The sequence below is a fragment of the Magnolia sinica genome, chromosome 16, assembly GCF_029962835.1.
Source record: "Magnolia sinica isolate HGM2019 chromosome 16, MsV1, whole genome shotgun sequence".
Taxonomy (NCBI): Eukaryota; Viridiplantae; Streptophyta; class Magnoliopsida; order Magnoliales; family Magnoliaceae; genus Magnolia; species Magnolia sinica.
In genome coordinates this window covers 29331192-29347758 of record NC_080588.1, presented here as the reverse complement: position 1 = coordinate 29347758, position 16567 = coordinate 29331192, and the positions used below count along the sequence as shown (strand labels likewise).

General features: G+C 38.4%; 1 protein-coding gene across 5 annotated transcripts; it reads left to right on the top strand.

Annotated features, from left to right (window-relative positions):
• The first annotated feature begins 1928 nt into the window (after positions 1-1928).
• Positions 1929-15439, top strand: LOC131229214 (probable galacturonosyltransferase 13). 5 transcript variants are annotated; one of them, XR_009163214.1, is made up of 7 exons: positions 1929-2360; positions 7610-7665; positions 7785-7940; positions 10467-11066; positions 12874-13176; positions 14305-14482; positions 14570-14706. XR_009163214.1 is itself a non-coding variant. In XM_058225107.1 (6 exons), exons 1-6 carry the CDS (start codon positions 2150-2152, stop codon positions 14852-14854), a joined length of 1404 nt encoding a protein of 467 aa, XP_058081090.1. In that variant the 5' UTR covers positions 1929-2149; the 3' UTR covers positions 14855-15439. The 5 variants fall into 5 exon arrangements, 3 of the variants coding, with proteins under 3 accessions (XP_058081090.1, XP_058081088.1, XP_058081089.1); XR_009163215.1 differs by having other exon boundaries at positions 14125-14482; XM_058225107.1 differs by lacking the exon at positions 14305-14482 and having other exon boundaries at positions 12874-12969; positions 14570-15439.
• The last annotated feature ends 1128 nt before the right edge of the window (positions 15440-16567 follow it).

Below are 16567 nucleotides of genomic sequence, written 5' to 3'. Positions count from 1 at the left end.
TTGCCTACGCTGATTGAGTTGATAATATGTATAACCTAGAACTAATGGAATCACTGAGTTAGTTACTCACATTCACTTGGAATAATGTTTTAAAATACCAACCGGACGATATTATCGATGTAGGTACTATCGAGATCTCAGAGGGGTAGGCTAAGATTGGCTTGCACCACCACTGTTATGTTTTGGAAGATTAGACCAAAACTAAAAACTTTACACTTTAATTGTTTTGGGTATGTATATTGTGGCTTGTATAATTCTCATTTGGATGGACACTACTTTTAGAATTGTATATTTTGAATATTAACCATATATTTCTGGGTTTAATTATCTCTGCTTGACTTTTGATGTTGCTGATTTAAAGCTACTCTGATTATTGATAATGTATGAATGTTAATTGGACTGTGCAAGTACATGAGAGCTCACTCACGTGTATTTTTGCTAGGTTCACACCCAGTAACTCGGGATTGGAGCCTTCATACTTGGGTGTCGATTTTCAAGGCATGACAACAACGAATGGCCAACTTCACTGCCAGAATAAGAAGGCTTGAAGAAAGCCCGAGGGATGTCAATGATAGTTGTTTCATAAATTTGACTGGCATAGATGTCCCGACCGATGAAGAAGAAATGGAATTGAAGGAAGCACCTGATGAGTTGGAAGACTCTTAGGCCCAAGTTTGAACATAAGAGCCGACCAAGATCCTTAGCCAACTTTTATCAGTGGGTTGCTTAGGCCGCAAGACAAAGTCGAGCTTACTGGCATGCTTGGAAAGTTCATCGACTGCTTCGCATGAGACTATCACGAGATGCCGGGGTTAGATCATAGTCTGATTAAGAATAGACTACCAATAAAAGAAGGATATCAACAGTATAAACAACTGTTATAGCGGGTGACAAAAGAAGTGATACATAAAATAAAGGAAGAGATTGGACAATTATTAAAGCCTACGTCCGTCAGGCTTATTAAATATGCCGAATGGTATGGAATGTCGTTTCAGTCATTAAAACAAAATGGTATCAGGTTCTTTTATTAAAATGAATAAGAATTCATTCTAATATTATATGGCTGAACGCGCGTTACATGCTTCATATCTACTTATCCCCGTACTTGGGTCATGGTTGTTCATTTTGAACTGAGTAGCACTGTCAAATCATGGCGCACCCGCACGCATTTATCAAACGGCTAAATCTGTAAATCCAACTATAACACTACCCTGCTGGAACAGGCTAGGGATCCGAAGAGACACCGTGATTTATGGGTTTATGAACACCGTTCTTCCATGTTTCTTTCCGTCACGGTACAAGCTTAAATTGAGGCAGATCCAAGGCGCAAGTAGAACACACAGCAGAGATTAAATTAAAAACTTACTGAGAGCATCGGACGTTTTGGATCAAGCTGATATTTGTGTTTTGCTTCATCTTGTCTACTTTACCGGGGTGGTAACTAATCCCCGTCCTCGATCCAAAACAAAAATTATGTAAAAACAATAGCAAAGCTTCGGTGCTCTCAGCGGTGTCCGAATTGGGACACTTTGCTCATTTCATGTGCTACCATAACAATCTGATAATAGTAAAATTTAATATTGACGGTTAGGATCATTACATAAAATCAACTATTTGATCCAATTTTCAGGGCCCATTTTGGATTGTTTATGATTTCAAAGGATATCTTTCATTTAGAAATCCTAACCATTGCTCAGAAAAATAACGGGTACAAAAAATAAGGCCAAATTTAGATTGATATGATCATTAAATCGTTGTAATTTTTTATGGTATCCGAAGAAACATGTTTTGAATTTAATTGACAGTTCAGATCGATTGATTGTACTATTCAGATGATCCAATGCAAGTAGGAGCACCATAACTTAAAGTGGTATGAGAGCATTGGAACATTTCTTTAAAAAACAAAAAACTATAAAAACAGAAAGAAAAGCAATCCCAGAACTAATCTCTTTCACTTGTCATTTTGGTTTTGCTGGAATTCTTCCAATTCCAATCCCAGCTCAGGAATCCAATGTTGGATTCAAGGGTCCCACAAAAACCCACAGGATCAGATCTGACCGTCCCTCGATCCGATGGCAATGATGGCCTCTGTTCGCCTTCTCCTCATCTGGGTTTTTGATCGGCGACGAAGGGGTTTCGATCGACCACGATGCAGCTTCACTTCTCCCCTAGCATGAGTAGCATCACGATATCGAGCAGCAATGGGTTGTTTGACTTGATGAGGATCAAGATCGCAGCTCCCCACATCTCTTATCGGACGCTCTTCCACGCCATCCTCATCGTAACCTTCCTCCTCCCCTTTTTCTTCATACTCACTGCCGTTGTCACCCTCGAAGGCGTCAAGAACTGCTCTTCCTTCGGTACTCCTTTCCATCTCCCTTCTTTCTATTTATCAATTGGTAGATAATCAGAACAATTACAAATGACGAATGTAGGCCTTTTTAAATTTCCGTTTATAGAAAAATGCCGATATTTGATTGTTGGTTACATTGATATTGATGTAAATATGACGTCTATTCATGTCGATAAGGAATAATCTAATCAAGGTTTTGTCTGGCCTGTTTGGCTTGGCTACATTTGAATTGTTGGATTGCAATTTGTGTTGGTATAAAATAGGAGGCCTTTTAGTTACAGGAATGCGAAACCACATGGTTTGTTGATCTGTTGTATTGTTCTTGATGTAAATTTGAGGTGTTTTTTTTTTCTTGTTAGATTGTTGAAAGAATGTGGATAAGAATGGATCTGATATGGGTTCCATTTGGTCTGTTTAGCCTGACCTCAATTTGTCCCATGGTCATTTTTCAAGTTTTAGTCATTTGGTCTATTCTGATTTGTTGGATTCTTGTGGTTTGAATGATGAAGTTTGAAGTTGGATGCTTCGTTTTCATTTGAGATCAATCTTTTGCTTCTTAACATAATTCGGTGTGTTATAAGCTGTTGGGTGTTTGATTGATTGGGTAATGTCATTTGATAGTTTGGATTAATTTGAATTGTTGGGTTGCTTTATGTTATTCTAGTCTTGATTTAAAGAAAAGAACGGTTCAGTTTGAATTCTGGCTTTGTTAATTTTCTCATGTTTTATGTGTTTTGTTGTATTTTTCTTCTCCTTGATTCCTGTCTATTGGGTTTTCTTGACCAAGTCTGCAATTGAATTGTTAGTATTTGGGCATTTAATCTTTTGCCCTTGTTTCTGCTATTTTGTCCTTTTGCATTTTCCCTTGAATTTTTATCGAAGCAGTTCACAATTGATTATTGCAAGGGTTTTTAGTGTGTGTGTCCTCTTGCGATTTCCCTTGAATTTTTATCGAAGCAGTTCACAGAATTGATTATTGCAAGGGTTTTTAGTGTGTGTGTGTGTGGGTAGGTGGGCGTGCGTGTGTGTGTGTGCATGTGTGTGATTTGAATCATGTACTGTCATTGTGGTTCTGTTTGTCACTTCCTTGCAACAAATTGAGTTTTGATTAAGTAAGAGTCTCTTGCTTTTTGGCATTGCTTAATTAAGGATTTTCGGGAGATTTTAATCTCAAATCTCTTAAATAAGTATTAAACATGGTTGGTTGGAAAGCTTCATCGGTTGATTATTAAAACAATTACTGAAAAATGTTGTTTTCCCCAATGATTTATGAGACATTTCCAAGAGGCATTTGTTCTAAGCAGGCGGACAGTCATTTGAGGGGGGGCAATACATGCGTGAAAGATCTGTGCACACCACATGTATCAGAGATCCAGACCAATATCGGGTAGGGAGCACTATGAATATGATATATGCCAAAATTTAGGGTATCCTGCTCATCAAGTGAGCCCCAAATGTATGTTGAATCTGTACTGTTGGACTTATTACCCATTTATCTCATACAAGTTTGACTCAACTGATCATAGACTTACATTAGTTTTTGTCCGGTGTCCCCTACCTGATGAATAGCCCATATCTAGATAATCTTGCCATCTACCTGGATTTCAGACATGTATTCGGCCCCTTCATGTGAGCTGCCGTCGTTGACCTCCTATTAAATAGGAATCTTACTATAAAGTTGGGTTGGAACATGACTAATCCTCTATTGATTAGGAATCTTTTAAAGGTGGAGGCTATGTACATTTCAGAGATCCATGTGAAGTGCTTACACGACGCGTGTAAGAGAACCGGGCTTTTGATCAGATGGAGAAAACTGTTAACATGCCATGTACCAAAAATTAGGATAATACACTCATCTAGTGCATTGCATTGAATTTGGACCACTGGACTTTTTTTTTTTTTTTGCTTAATTGCTCATTTTTTCAAAGAAGTTTGATCAGATTGATCAAGGGACCAACATTATTTTTGGTCCATGGCTTGTTCACAGTACTTTTACATTATGAATGGCCTGGATCTTTGACACATGTTTTGTTCACCTGATCTTTGACATGTGTTCTGTCCTCTCACATGAGGGACTCCTTTTTGAAAGACAACCTTTTATGCAATAATAGGCTATTTTGTAGTGGGGAGCTATTTGATATTCCGGTAGGGCATCGAACTTGATATGTAGACACTAAGAAACTGTACACGTGGCGGTGTATATTAACTCAAATTAAGCCAACTAAATTGTGGAACCCATGTCTGCCAAGTCACAACCCCAAAATCAGATTGGTTGAACAATCCTAAACTCTAATTTTTGGACACTTATGTTGAAATAGGAGTGGTCGATAGCTTTCATTTTTAACCTTCCAATAAATTTCCACCAATCCAATAAATAATCTAATTAGTGTAATTTTTGGTTCATGATGCCTCTAAACTTGGATTTGGTGTTTGAAATATCAGTATGGCGTTACGTATCGCATTCTTGGGATATAGATACGTATCAGTTATCTCACGGGATATATCGGTTGTATCATAAAATGTATTGCTGTTGTTGGAAATATGGGAAAACATTGGGAAATTGGTTGCATTTTTCAATGAAACTTCGGTGGTTGTTAAAAAATACATTAATACACACTTATAAATCAAAACATTACAAAAAAATAAGTACACATAATAGGTTTTCTTTGTATGGGGTCCTAATCTATGCGTTGTCTAACTGAATTAATGCAAGTATATTCAATGTCTATTGATATAATTTATAAATGTAAGAAGACATGTGGAAACACAAGCAATACATTCAAAAGCAAAAGAAAAATCACTACATTAGGTTACATACATGTTTGATTTGATGTTTGGACACAAAGATTGCAAATGATTTGCGAGAAATTGGGAAATTTTGATTTTATTTTCAATTTTCCGCAACTCGGCCCATCTCCTCCAAATTTCGAAATCAAAGCTCCCAATTCATGATTTTTCGTGTGAAACATGAAAAATCATGGATTTGTAATAATTTGACACTAATTTAACATGATTTACGGAAAATAGAAGGACCAAAATTCGAAAACACTCACCAGATCGAACATGTGGGATATATCGCACTACTCGTGTTTTTTGTATCGCATTGGTGGGATACAAGATATATCGTGGGATATATCGACCGATATTGTCGATATTTAAAACACTGCTTGGATCCATAACTTGGAAAGTTTAGTGATGCCACATATGCAATTTGTAAGTAATTTCCTAGTGCAATCGTATCATCCATCATATTTTGCTATAGTATCAAAAGTTTTCTCTTTTGCAGGATCTTTCCAAATACAATCTCATGTACAATTTTCTAAGTCCACTTGTGTACAAGGCATACCGTGTACATGGCATCACACGTCACCATGGTAGACAAATAGAATATCAAAATTGTCCATCAGGTTGGTCCAATTGTCAAGATGTTCTCACTAAAGAATCAGACTGGTGCACTCATCAGATGGACCTTGATGTTATAAACAAGTGGATGGCTTAAATAAACTTTGAGCAAGTTCTTCTAACCTGTACATTGTTTCATAACCATTGGTCTACCTGATTAGTTTAATGACCTGAGTCTTGGGCCAATGCATCAACATGGAAGGGCAATTGTGTTTTTGCATGTATGTTCTCCCAACATGTTTCTTTTCGCACAAGTAATTCTCAATAAACAATTTTAGGGAATTCTTCATTGTTATTCAATTCTTCCCTTCTGAGAAGCCATGCCAAATGGGCTCTAAGGCTCACAGATTTGATCTCATTAGAATCTTCACTTGAGTTGGAATTGGATGTGCCCTTCAAGAATGGGGTGGAGGGATTGGTGTAATTAATTGCATTGCCAATGTTTGAGTTGGTTTTGTAATTGTCTGTGTGGCTTAGTTGCATGCTCCTTCTAACTAGGTGCCACCATCGCTTTGTATCGCAATTTGGACCCATGCTTCTGCTCCCACTTCCTAGCTGTTTATGCTTGCTAACATTTTAAAATAGAGTTTCCCCACTCCTTTACTTGAATTTGTTGCCGCTTCGCTTCACACTTTGTGCAACCATCTGTGTGTTAGCGTTGGTCAGTGGTACAAAGTTGCTTTGCCCCTTTTCAGGTATCGATTTTGCTGTCATTTGGAAATTGGAATACTTGACTTTGAATTACTAGATTTTCTTTGTGGCTCTCAATCCACCTGCTTTTCTTTGGATCTTGTTCACTTTTTTTGCTCTTTTTAATGGTAGAGCTGTGCTTAGCCCACACGTGCATACATGGAAGCTCATGTGCATGCAATACATGTGGCAGCTTGACACATAGGGATGAGATCCAATCCATTCATCTGAGTGATAGCTCTTTGTAGATGCTCTGGTCTAGGAATTGGGTTGGTCTAGTAGTTAGGTGGGCCACAGTTTGAAACAAGAATACAGATGAAAAAAAAATCCAGCAGAGATTTTCTTAACTGTGCAGCAGTTTCTTACACTGTGGCCTACCTGTTGAGTGTACCAGATTTAATTTTGGGTCAGAAATCTACACTGTCATACCCACCTGATGTATGGGTTTGACATTCTAACTGTTGCACATGCTGGCACATGTTGTGGCATGTATATGGTAGTCCTTGTACATGTTTGTGGGCTTAGCTAAGTTATTAATTATATATTATCAGATTTGTCATGTTTTTTTAATTGACAGTGTCTCAGGGAGATGTGATTACAATGATTACAGAGTTTTGGCTTGTTCTTTGATTAATATCATTTTCATGTTTTCTTGAGTCCACTTTCACTGTTATTGGCTATGTACTAGATATTTTGAATATGATTCTATCAGATTCTGAATAAATGCTCCTGCGTCAGCAAAAGTTTCTTGATTTGAGGCTTTTGGCCTTTTTGCCCAGTACTGATTAGTCTGCTAGATCACTCACCTTCCAATGCTTCATTGATGCACCTGCTGGTATCTAGGGAAACCTCATTTCTTCATTGGGCTATTTTCAAGCTTTTCTTTTTGTCTTTCTTTTCAGGCATTTAGGTTTTCAGGAAGATTTCACTTCCTTGATGTCTCCTTAAACCTTTTTTTTTTAAAAAATAATCTACGGGTATTTTATGTATTGTTTCGGTAATCATCCTTGAATAGGATGGTTCAGATATACTAGAGCAATAAACTGCACAGGATGCTGTCATTTTGACACGTTCGCTTGCTTTGATGAATGTGGGTTCTTGTGGGGTATGTTAACTGTTGGGATGGGTCATACACATTCACTAGCAGCCCTTTCTTTGTTTCAGATTGTTTGGGGAGGCGATTGGGACCCAAGTTTCTTGGCAAGGCTGATGATTCGATGGTAAATTCTCTCTCATTAGATATGTTTGAAATTTTGAAATAGTTGAACTAATTGAAGTTTTGTGGTGGAATAATCGTGTATGTTATGATCTGACACGAGATCATCTGGTGGTTTTGCAGAGGCTGGTTACAGATTTGCACAAGATCCTTGATCAAGTAAATACTGAGGAAATTCCAGCTGGACTGGAACTGCCAGAATCATTCAGTGAATTTGTTTCTGAAATGAAGACTAACCAATATGATGCCAAGACATTTGCTGTTAAGCTAAAGGCAATGGTACACCCTTTCTCTTTGAATCTCTTGGTACTTTAGCTTATTTGGTGTAACTTCTTCTCAAGGTTATTTCATAGGAGCCTTGTGAACTTCTCATCATGCATACAATGCTTGTAGGACGTTTTGCACAATTTGATACAATAAACTCCTTAAATGAGAATGACAGTTAGTTATGCACATTTGGTTCTGTTGTTTGCTATACTAATTGCATGTGACTAACAGTGTAGGATTCTCTCTTCAAAACATGAGTGAAGATAGTGAAGCCTAGAATGATGAAGCATGTTATATATCTCAACATCTATGATCTGTGTAAAGAGAAGGAAAATCATTCCCAATTATGAAGCATGTCGATCTTAGCTTTGGCTCCAATAAATGATTTTCGTCTGTGCCAGACACCCCTTTATCATATTTGAGGGACCTTGACTTGCAATTTGCACTGGAAGTGAACTTACAAGTTGGGATTACAAACCTATCCTTGACTGAAGGCTAGGGGTTAACATTTTCTCATGGTAGAGGGGACGCCAATACTTCCTGCAGCATTTGTTATTTGGGCATTCCACGGCATTTCACCAAGCTTACTACAACATCTTGAATTCTTCAGAAAGTCTTCCAGGAAGATGCAAAACCTTATCAGGATGAAATGCTCGTTTGCAGCAAATTGATCACACATTCTTGAACTTGTTCCAATATTTTGTCATAGAGAGAAAGCCTTTCTTCAGTTCCTGAATTTCCATGCAAAGTTGGATTGCTTTCCTTTCAGGGCCTATTTTGATATGTGGAATCCAAAAAGTAACTGTGTAAAGGAAACCATTTTCTGTGGATGTAACATTTTCTGCCAACTGCAACAATAAGGTAACCTGTGAAACACTGTTTTCATTTCCACACTTTTCCGGCATTTTCCTTTTGTTTTGAACCTTGTTAATACTCATTTCCACATATTTGAGAAACAGATTTCTCTTTTTGACCATTGTACTTTTCCCTGGAAATTGCCAAGAAAAGAAGAAGAAGCGCTTTAAGGATTCTTTTCCACTGACGACGTTACCCACAGGTTTCTCAGATGTGATGTTTTCCTTTCCAAACTTACCTTTTGGATTCCACCAATCCAAACAGGCCCTTAGCAACCTTTGTTGAAGATGATGTATGTGTACATGTCGGAATGTAATAGATCTCGTAACGTGTGACAAAGTAGTGGTCGTATGACTGATGGGCACGTTGTGCACAACATTTCCCAAGGGAGGTACATTGTGCATAACTGTTGTGGATGGTTGAGTTTGTTATGGAAGTATGATGGCATGGAGGAATGTTTAAAAAGCCACTTTCATGATTATTATTTAGTGCCTCATGTTATTTACTGATGAGGAGTATTTATGCTATTTAATCGCAAATTGGAGTCTGAAACCTGTACAGCCTGATTGCTGTGTTGTTCAGTTCAAGTCTGCCACCTGTATCATCCTGACTGGTGTATGGTGTAGTTTTCTTGGTGATTGGCTAATAGTTAGGTGCCACTTGTCATGCTCTGATTGGTACATATCCTGTAGGGGTAACGTCTATGTATCTAAGTTGAGAAAGTTGAAAAAATTCCCACATGTAAGCTTTTAATGAAAGAGAAATTTCCTATTAGAATTTTTCTGTGTTCTCCTTTTCTTCTATCTCCCTTATACTGACATTTTCCGTTGTTAGAGGAGATAATTTGATTTTCTCCAATGGTATCCAGCAAGTAGCAAATAAAGTTTGAAGGGAGCTCATTGTTAGGAGCTCCATTTACAGTCAAAAGTAGTTGCTTTTTCTGTAGTTTTCTCCATAGGAAGTTGTAGTTTCTTCATAGAAAGTTGACATCTTTCTTTTCCCAAGAGATGGCTGATTGTATGTGTTGGAAAGATTCCTTACCATGGGATGATCCATCCATCTTGCATATTGTTGGAGGCTTGTAGCTATTCAGTGTATTATAGTTTGTGAATTTCTATGATCTTTTAGAACATATGGCAGTTTTCTAGTGCCATCAAAATTTTATATCATTAATTCCAAGTCACTAATTATGAAATGATACGATGCCTCCATCATATCTAACTCCCCTAGGACCTACCTTCCAGTGTACACATGGTAGAAAGGAAGGTCGATCAACACCTTCCATCTAGAAGACTCTATCAAGGATGGGCCACAATTCAAAAACCAAATTATTCAGACAATCCTATCCATTTGATTGATGACCTTCAAACAGACGGTGGAAAGAAAATGGTCAATGTTCAGCAGTACAGAGGGGAAGAAGTGGGTAAAGTGATGGCTATGATATTGTATTGGGGTGGTTTTTGAAATGTTTTCCATCTACAGTATGAACCTAGGAGGACAGTTTGGATCCTACCTGCGTCTTGCATACATTAGGATGTGGATTGCATATAAATTCTTATATAACAGAAAAGGTATTTGATTTCTATCCGTCACCTTATTAATTTCGACCGTGTTGTTCTTTTCACACATGATTAACTCTTCGGAAGTTATCATGGTATGAAATGTGTCTGACCGAGCCTCAAGGCACGTTACTTGCAGATTGAGAAACTTGAGGAGGAGGTTAGGGAATTGAAGCTGGCAGAGTTGAAATACAAGCATTTTGCAGCAACCATTATTCCAAAAGGCATCCACTGTCTCTCTTTGCGCTTGACCAATGAATACTCATCCAATGCTCATGCACGTAAACAGTTGCCGCCTCCAGAGTTACTAACTTTGCTCTCAGACAACTCCTATTTCCATTTTGTTCTGGCCAGTGATAACATCCTTGCAGCTTCTGTTGTTGTTACCTCAACAGTCAGGTCGTCTTCAAAACCTGAAAAGGTTGTTTTTCATGTCATCACTGACAAGAAGACTTATGCGGGTATGCATTCATGGTTTGCACTAAACCCTATTTCCCCAGCCATTATTGAGGTGAAAAGTGTTCACCAGTTCGACTGGTTAGCAAGAGAAAATGTTGTGTTTGAAGTCATTGGGAAGCGGCACATTATGAGATATTACAACCATGGAAGCCACACCACTGGAGCCAATCGTGGTGAAATTTCAAGGTCTTTTGCTTCTAAATTGCAGCCAAGAAGTCCAAAATATATCTTGTTACTCGACCATATCCGCATGTACCTTCCAGAGGTAACTATGCCACCTGGATATGTTTTGTTCTTGTTCTGAAGCCTGAAAGCCATTTATTTAAAACCCGAAACAAATTTTGAAAGTTGAAACTGGGTCAGAAATTGGACTTCGGATATGTAAGTTTTCTCGCTTGAGTCGATGAAAATCACTAAACAAAAATGCATAGAGGGAGGCATGAATGAAAGAGAAGAAAGTAAGAAGAAAAAGTGGAAGAGGAATGATCAAGAGTAGAAAGACAAATACAACAGTTTTAGAACTTAAGTAAATCTTGGGGGAAAAAAAAGTTTTCCTTTTAGGAACTCTATTAGAAAGATGAACACTTTTCCCAAGGTATTAAAAACTGGTTATGTAATGGCTGTAATGACCGTTACATAATGGTGATGGTCATAACCGTTACGTGTTACGGGGTCAAAACGGTTGTAACAGCCATTACAGAAAAAAGAGGCCGTAAAGGCCCTGTAACGGTCCCATAATGGCCCGTAACAGCCCCGTAATGGCCCTGTAATGGACCCTAACAACCCCATAACAGTCCTGTAACAGTTTTTTCAAAAATTAAAAAAGGGCTATAACGGCCATTACAGCCCCTATCATAACGATAATGTTGGTAGCCGTTATGGCCACCATTACCGTTTTGGAACACCTCGACTTTTCCAAGTGAATAGGAGAGCTGAATCTACAACTAGTCAAATGGTCTTACCCACTTTTTGTGTTTTGAATTTTTGGTTCCACTTTTGTCCTTGAAAATACTGGATATTTTCAACGGCTAAATTCTTGTAAAAGTGGATCATAAGTTAGCCTTAGACTGGTTGTATTTGATCAGTTCTCGTGTGGATGGAGTGTTCCAACTTACCAGAGCAGTTGCCTGTTTGAGTTCAAGAGCTTTGCTAAGCTCACACGTGTGTACAAAACAGCTCATGCACACAATGTGTCCTAGTGTAGCTTACGAGTTTAGAAGCAGTTGGACTGGCAAAAGAACTTGAGCCAAAGTTTTTTCAGCCATGCATTTGTTTCATAAACCACAGCCACCTGACGAGTGGACAGACCTGATTCTTGTTGCATAGCGGGAGTGCTCTAATGAATGGATTGGATTTCATACCAATGTTCCAAGCTGCCAGTTCTGTGGCCTGTACATGAGTTGCCTTGTAAATAATATTGACCTGATGGTTGATGACAGTGCTTGATGGGAATTAATCCGAATAGACCAAATGATTGGTCACTTTGGATGGTTGAATTGTCAAAAATTGCAGCTTCATATATCTGATTTTCTTCCTTGATTTTGAACTTTCCTCGGCTATCCTAAAATGGGTTGGAAGATTGGATGGTCATGAACTTCTAGTAAGGCGATTATTTGGCTGTGGCTCATCCGGTATGTAGTCCACAAATTGTACAGGCCGGATCCATTGCGAAAGTGCATCAGACAAGGGCTGGTAGGGCTGATACCATTTGTTAAATGTTACTTCACACTCACTGGATCCTAAAACATTATCAGAAAAGTTGAAATGAGAAAATTGAATGGGGACCAGAATATAAAGCCTTGGTTTCTTTGTAATGTAAACTTGACCGAGTTTGAAAAAAAAATTCTCAACGTAATTTATGTAATCTTCCGGTTCTGTTTTTTTTTTTTTTTTTTTTTGTCCCCCTAGAAAAGAATGCCAATCATCCTGATTAGGCTAAGTTTGGAACTGGGGTCCAGTTCTTTTTATGTTTAGAATCATGGCATCAACTAGGATAATTGTCATTGTTTTACTATTGTGAAGCTGATTCTGCAGGGATGCTGACATGTTATCTTTGTGATGAATGTGAACAGTTCTTTCCTAATCTTGACAAGGTGGTCCTTCTTGCTGATGATGTTGTGATTCAGCGCGACCTGTCACCTCTGTGGGAGATCAACCTTGGGGGCAAGGTAAATGGAGCCATAGAAACTTGTAATGGCAAAGACGCATGGGTAATGTGTAAGCGCTTCAAGAATTACTTCAATTTTTCTCATCCCCTCATAGCAAAGAGTCTAAACCCTGATGAAAATACATGGGCGTATGGGATGAATGTTTTCGACTTGCATGCTTGGAGGAAGATGAGTATTACAGACATATACCATTACTGGCTGAGGGAGGTAATATCCACGTCACATGCATGCCCTCTCATGCAAACTTATCTTACATGCTTTTCTGAAAATTTCCTGCTCTAATGCACGCCTTTCGAAAATAATTACTGAAGATAACTTTAAAAACTACGTTGTTTTAGTTTTAAGGTTATCTATCAGGTTCACCAGCACTATTTCTCTTTATTCAGTGCTCCTACAAACATTGGACGTGGCAAAACACTCCATGATGTAGACCTTCATTGGGTGGGTCCCTTTGTGGACTAGCCAGAAAAAAATCTCGCTGATCGAATTAGTCTGACCTACAATTGGTTGACATAATAGTATACTGATGGGAGTCAGCACCAGAAGAGTAAAGTCTTTCAACATGAGGTATGATGTGCAATCCATGTGTTTTGTATATAGTGATCCATGTTAGGTGGGATCCACCTGTCGAACAACTCAGATCACACTTTTGAGCCACAAATCTAATTTGTACTGGAGTGCAGCACCATAAAATCAGAATTTGTGCCCTGCATTCATGTTGGAGTCCCCCTTTAATGATTCTTTGCTCATGAGAAAACAATAGAACTGGGATGTCTTTGATTTTTCACATACATCATCTCACTGCTTCTTTTTCTCCATGTAGCATTTATTCTCCTCTCATCACAAAAAAAATAAAAATAAAAATAAAAAAAATAAAAAAAATACAAAAACAAAAAAAAACAAAAAAAAAAAAAACAAAAAAACAAAAACAAACCCACTAGCTCCAACTATTTCTTATTTCTTTTTTGTTCCTTGTAAGCCGTCACCAATTTCAGCAGATCTTCGCAAACCCTTTAATGAATTTCTATTTTCTTAACTTGCAGCCCCGAGCTTCTTTTTTCACAGCCACATAATTTTTTAGCTGATCTTTTTCTTTATTTTTCCTTGTTCAACTTGGCTGAGTACTCACTCGACCTTGCCTTGCCAGTTTTGTAGAGGACTCCATGAATTCTGAATCACAAACATTTTTTCAGCTTTCGTAACTGTTCTCCGGTCAATGAATTAGGGAAAGAAAAGGGGGGAAAACAGGCTTTTGGTAATCATTTATGGATTCTATATAATACATGAGAAATACTAGGGAGGCTAACCCTTTCTGCCAATCATGTGGCAATTCAGGCTTTCATCTGGAAAGTCCCACCATAGATGGGCCACGTGGCAAAATCCCGATTGATCAGAAGATCCTGACCGTTCATATGTTAGAATCATTGGTCCATGTTTCAACACTGGTATGGACGACGAGGATCTCTAATCAGAACTTTAGAAGGGCTTTTTCCATGTAGGTCAAGCCTCAATGGTGAGACTCTCTGCAAAACTTCATCTACAAAATTTCTGCTTGTCCGTCCCTACACCATTTCCTCAGAAAGTTCCTAATGGGGTGCAGAATCTCAACTCCAACATGACAATGTGGAAGCTTGGAACATTACCTCCAGCACTGATTACTTTCAGAGGCCACATTCATCCTATTGACCCGTCTTGGCACATCCTCAGCTTAGGCTATCAAAATAACACAGACCTCGAGCGTCTGCAACAAGCTGCTGTTATCCACTATAACGGTTACTCAAAGCCTTGGATAGAGATTGGCTTCAATCATCTTCGGCCATTTTGGACCAAGTACATCAACTCTTCCAACAACTTCATAAGAAATTGTCATATCATGGAACCATAGTAGATGGACACCAAGCCCAAGGGCCAGATGTTTTACGGTTAGTTTTGCAGCTAGTTTGGCAGCTTGAGAATTTTCATGAGATTTGTTGAGGAAAACAATGAAATTGCAGTGTGTGTCTAGTCGACCTGGACCCTGCCCCACCATAGGACCAATTTTTATTTTTTATTTTTTAATACCTGCAGCATGAGGGATCCTTTTCATTCCATCTGTAAAATAGAAATCCATGTTATCATTCTGAAGAGTAAGTTTCCTAGCATGGGGGAGTATCTTCCTTACCCAATTTTGTCCCTGCATGGGGAGGGCTAGATGTCATGTGTTGTAATGGTATGTGGAATCGGAGTCACTGCCAATTGGAGTGGTGCAGAAGGATGCAAGAACAACTTGGACCAATCTTTTGTAAGGACTCTTATTGTCTTAGGTTCACCATTCATCATTTTATTTTATTTTTTTTCTGTATTCTTTTGATTATTATTATTATTTATCATGGAGACTGCTGCGATACAAATCCCATTGGATTTGTGAGTATATTTTTTAGGATATTTATTACCATTCATGAGATATTGAAATTGTGCAGATAATTCTTTTGCTCTCTCTCTCTCTTTCTCCTTTAAAAAACACATACTTGAAAGTTGAAACTTCATAATTAATAATGGGTTTTTTCTGACGTCTAATACCCTCAGAGCTTTTAAATGACACATGAATTGCCTATTGTTGATTTGATACAACTGGAGCAAGCCATGTGTAAAAATCATGCCAATCAAAGCTTGAGCAGAGAAGCAAAATCGGTCCAATTATCATCTTCAAACATCCATTTGATAGATCGCACTTTGTGTTGCTTATGATTCTAAAGTACCATTATGGTTTGATAAGTCTAACCATTTGATCTATGGCTTGTAAATAACAGAGTTGAAACAAATTAGTTCCACTTAAAGGGGCTTGGATCATCCGATTGGTGTGCTTCTTGCACCCGGTCTTGCTCCGGATAGTACTATTGAATGAATCATCCCTATTAATGATTCGGCATCTTATGTGCAATTCATATGGTTTGGGACGTTGCTAACTTCTCCACAAAGGTAGGAACGATTAGCAAAACCCATCAATAATTATGAAAAAAGGGCAGCCCTTCCAAACAAACAGCTCCATTTAAAGATTGTTAGTGGGGATCTAGCCAACATTTCTAATTGTGAATTTTAGAAGCCTGTCCCGAAATGCCTGTTTAGACTCCCACCAATCCTAATGAAAGTTTGTGCGGAAGAGTGAGCCCTCAAGATATGACGGTCTACACGATATGGAACCTCCACAAAGCCCAAGATGAACGGTTCAGATCTAGCGGTCCGCCTAACCACTACCAGAGTAGATGGGTCTAATCACTCATCTAATTCTACAATATGGATGGCCTCGGATTACGATCTATGACTTAGATCGTCCGAAGGACAAGCTAAAAGGACAAATTTCAATATACCACTTTTCTCTTTTTACTCTCGTTATTTGTTAGTGTTTTTCACGAGAGAGCCTCATCCTATTTATAGGAAATGATCCCGTTTGGATGAGACCGGAAATTTTCCAGTCTTATCCCTATTTCCTCATCTAAATCCTCATTTAAACTTAAATTTGAAATCCAACTTCTAACGGTAGAGGCCTAACCTCATGGGACCCATCCACTAGTAATTGTCCACCAGTGGGCCCCATTGGCCTATGTCCAACATCTCCCAC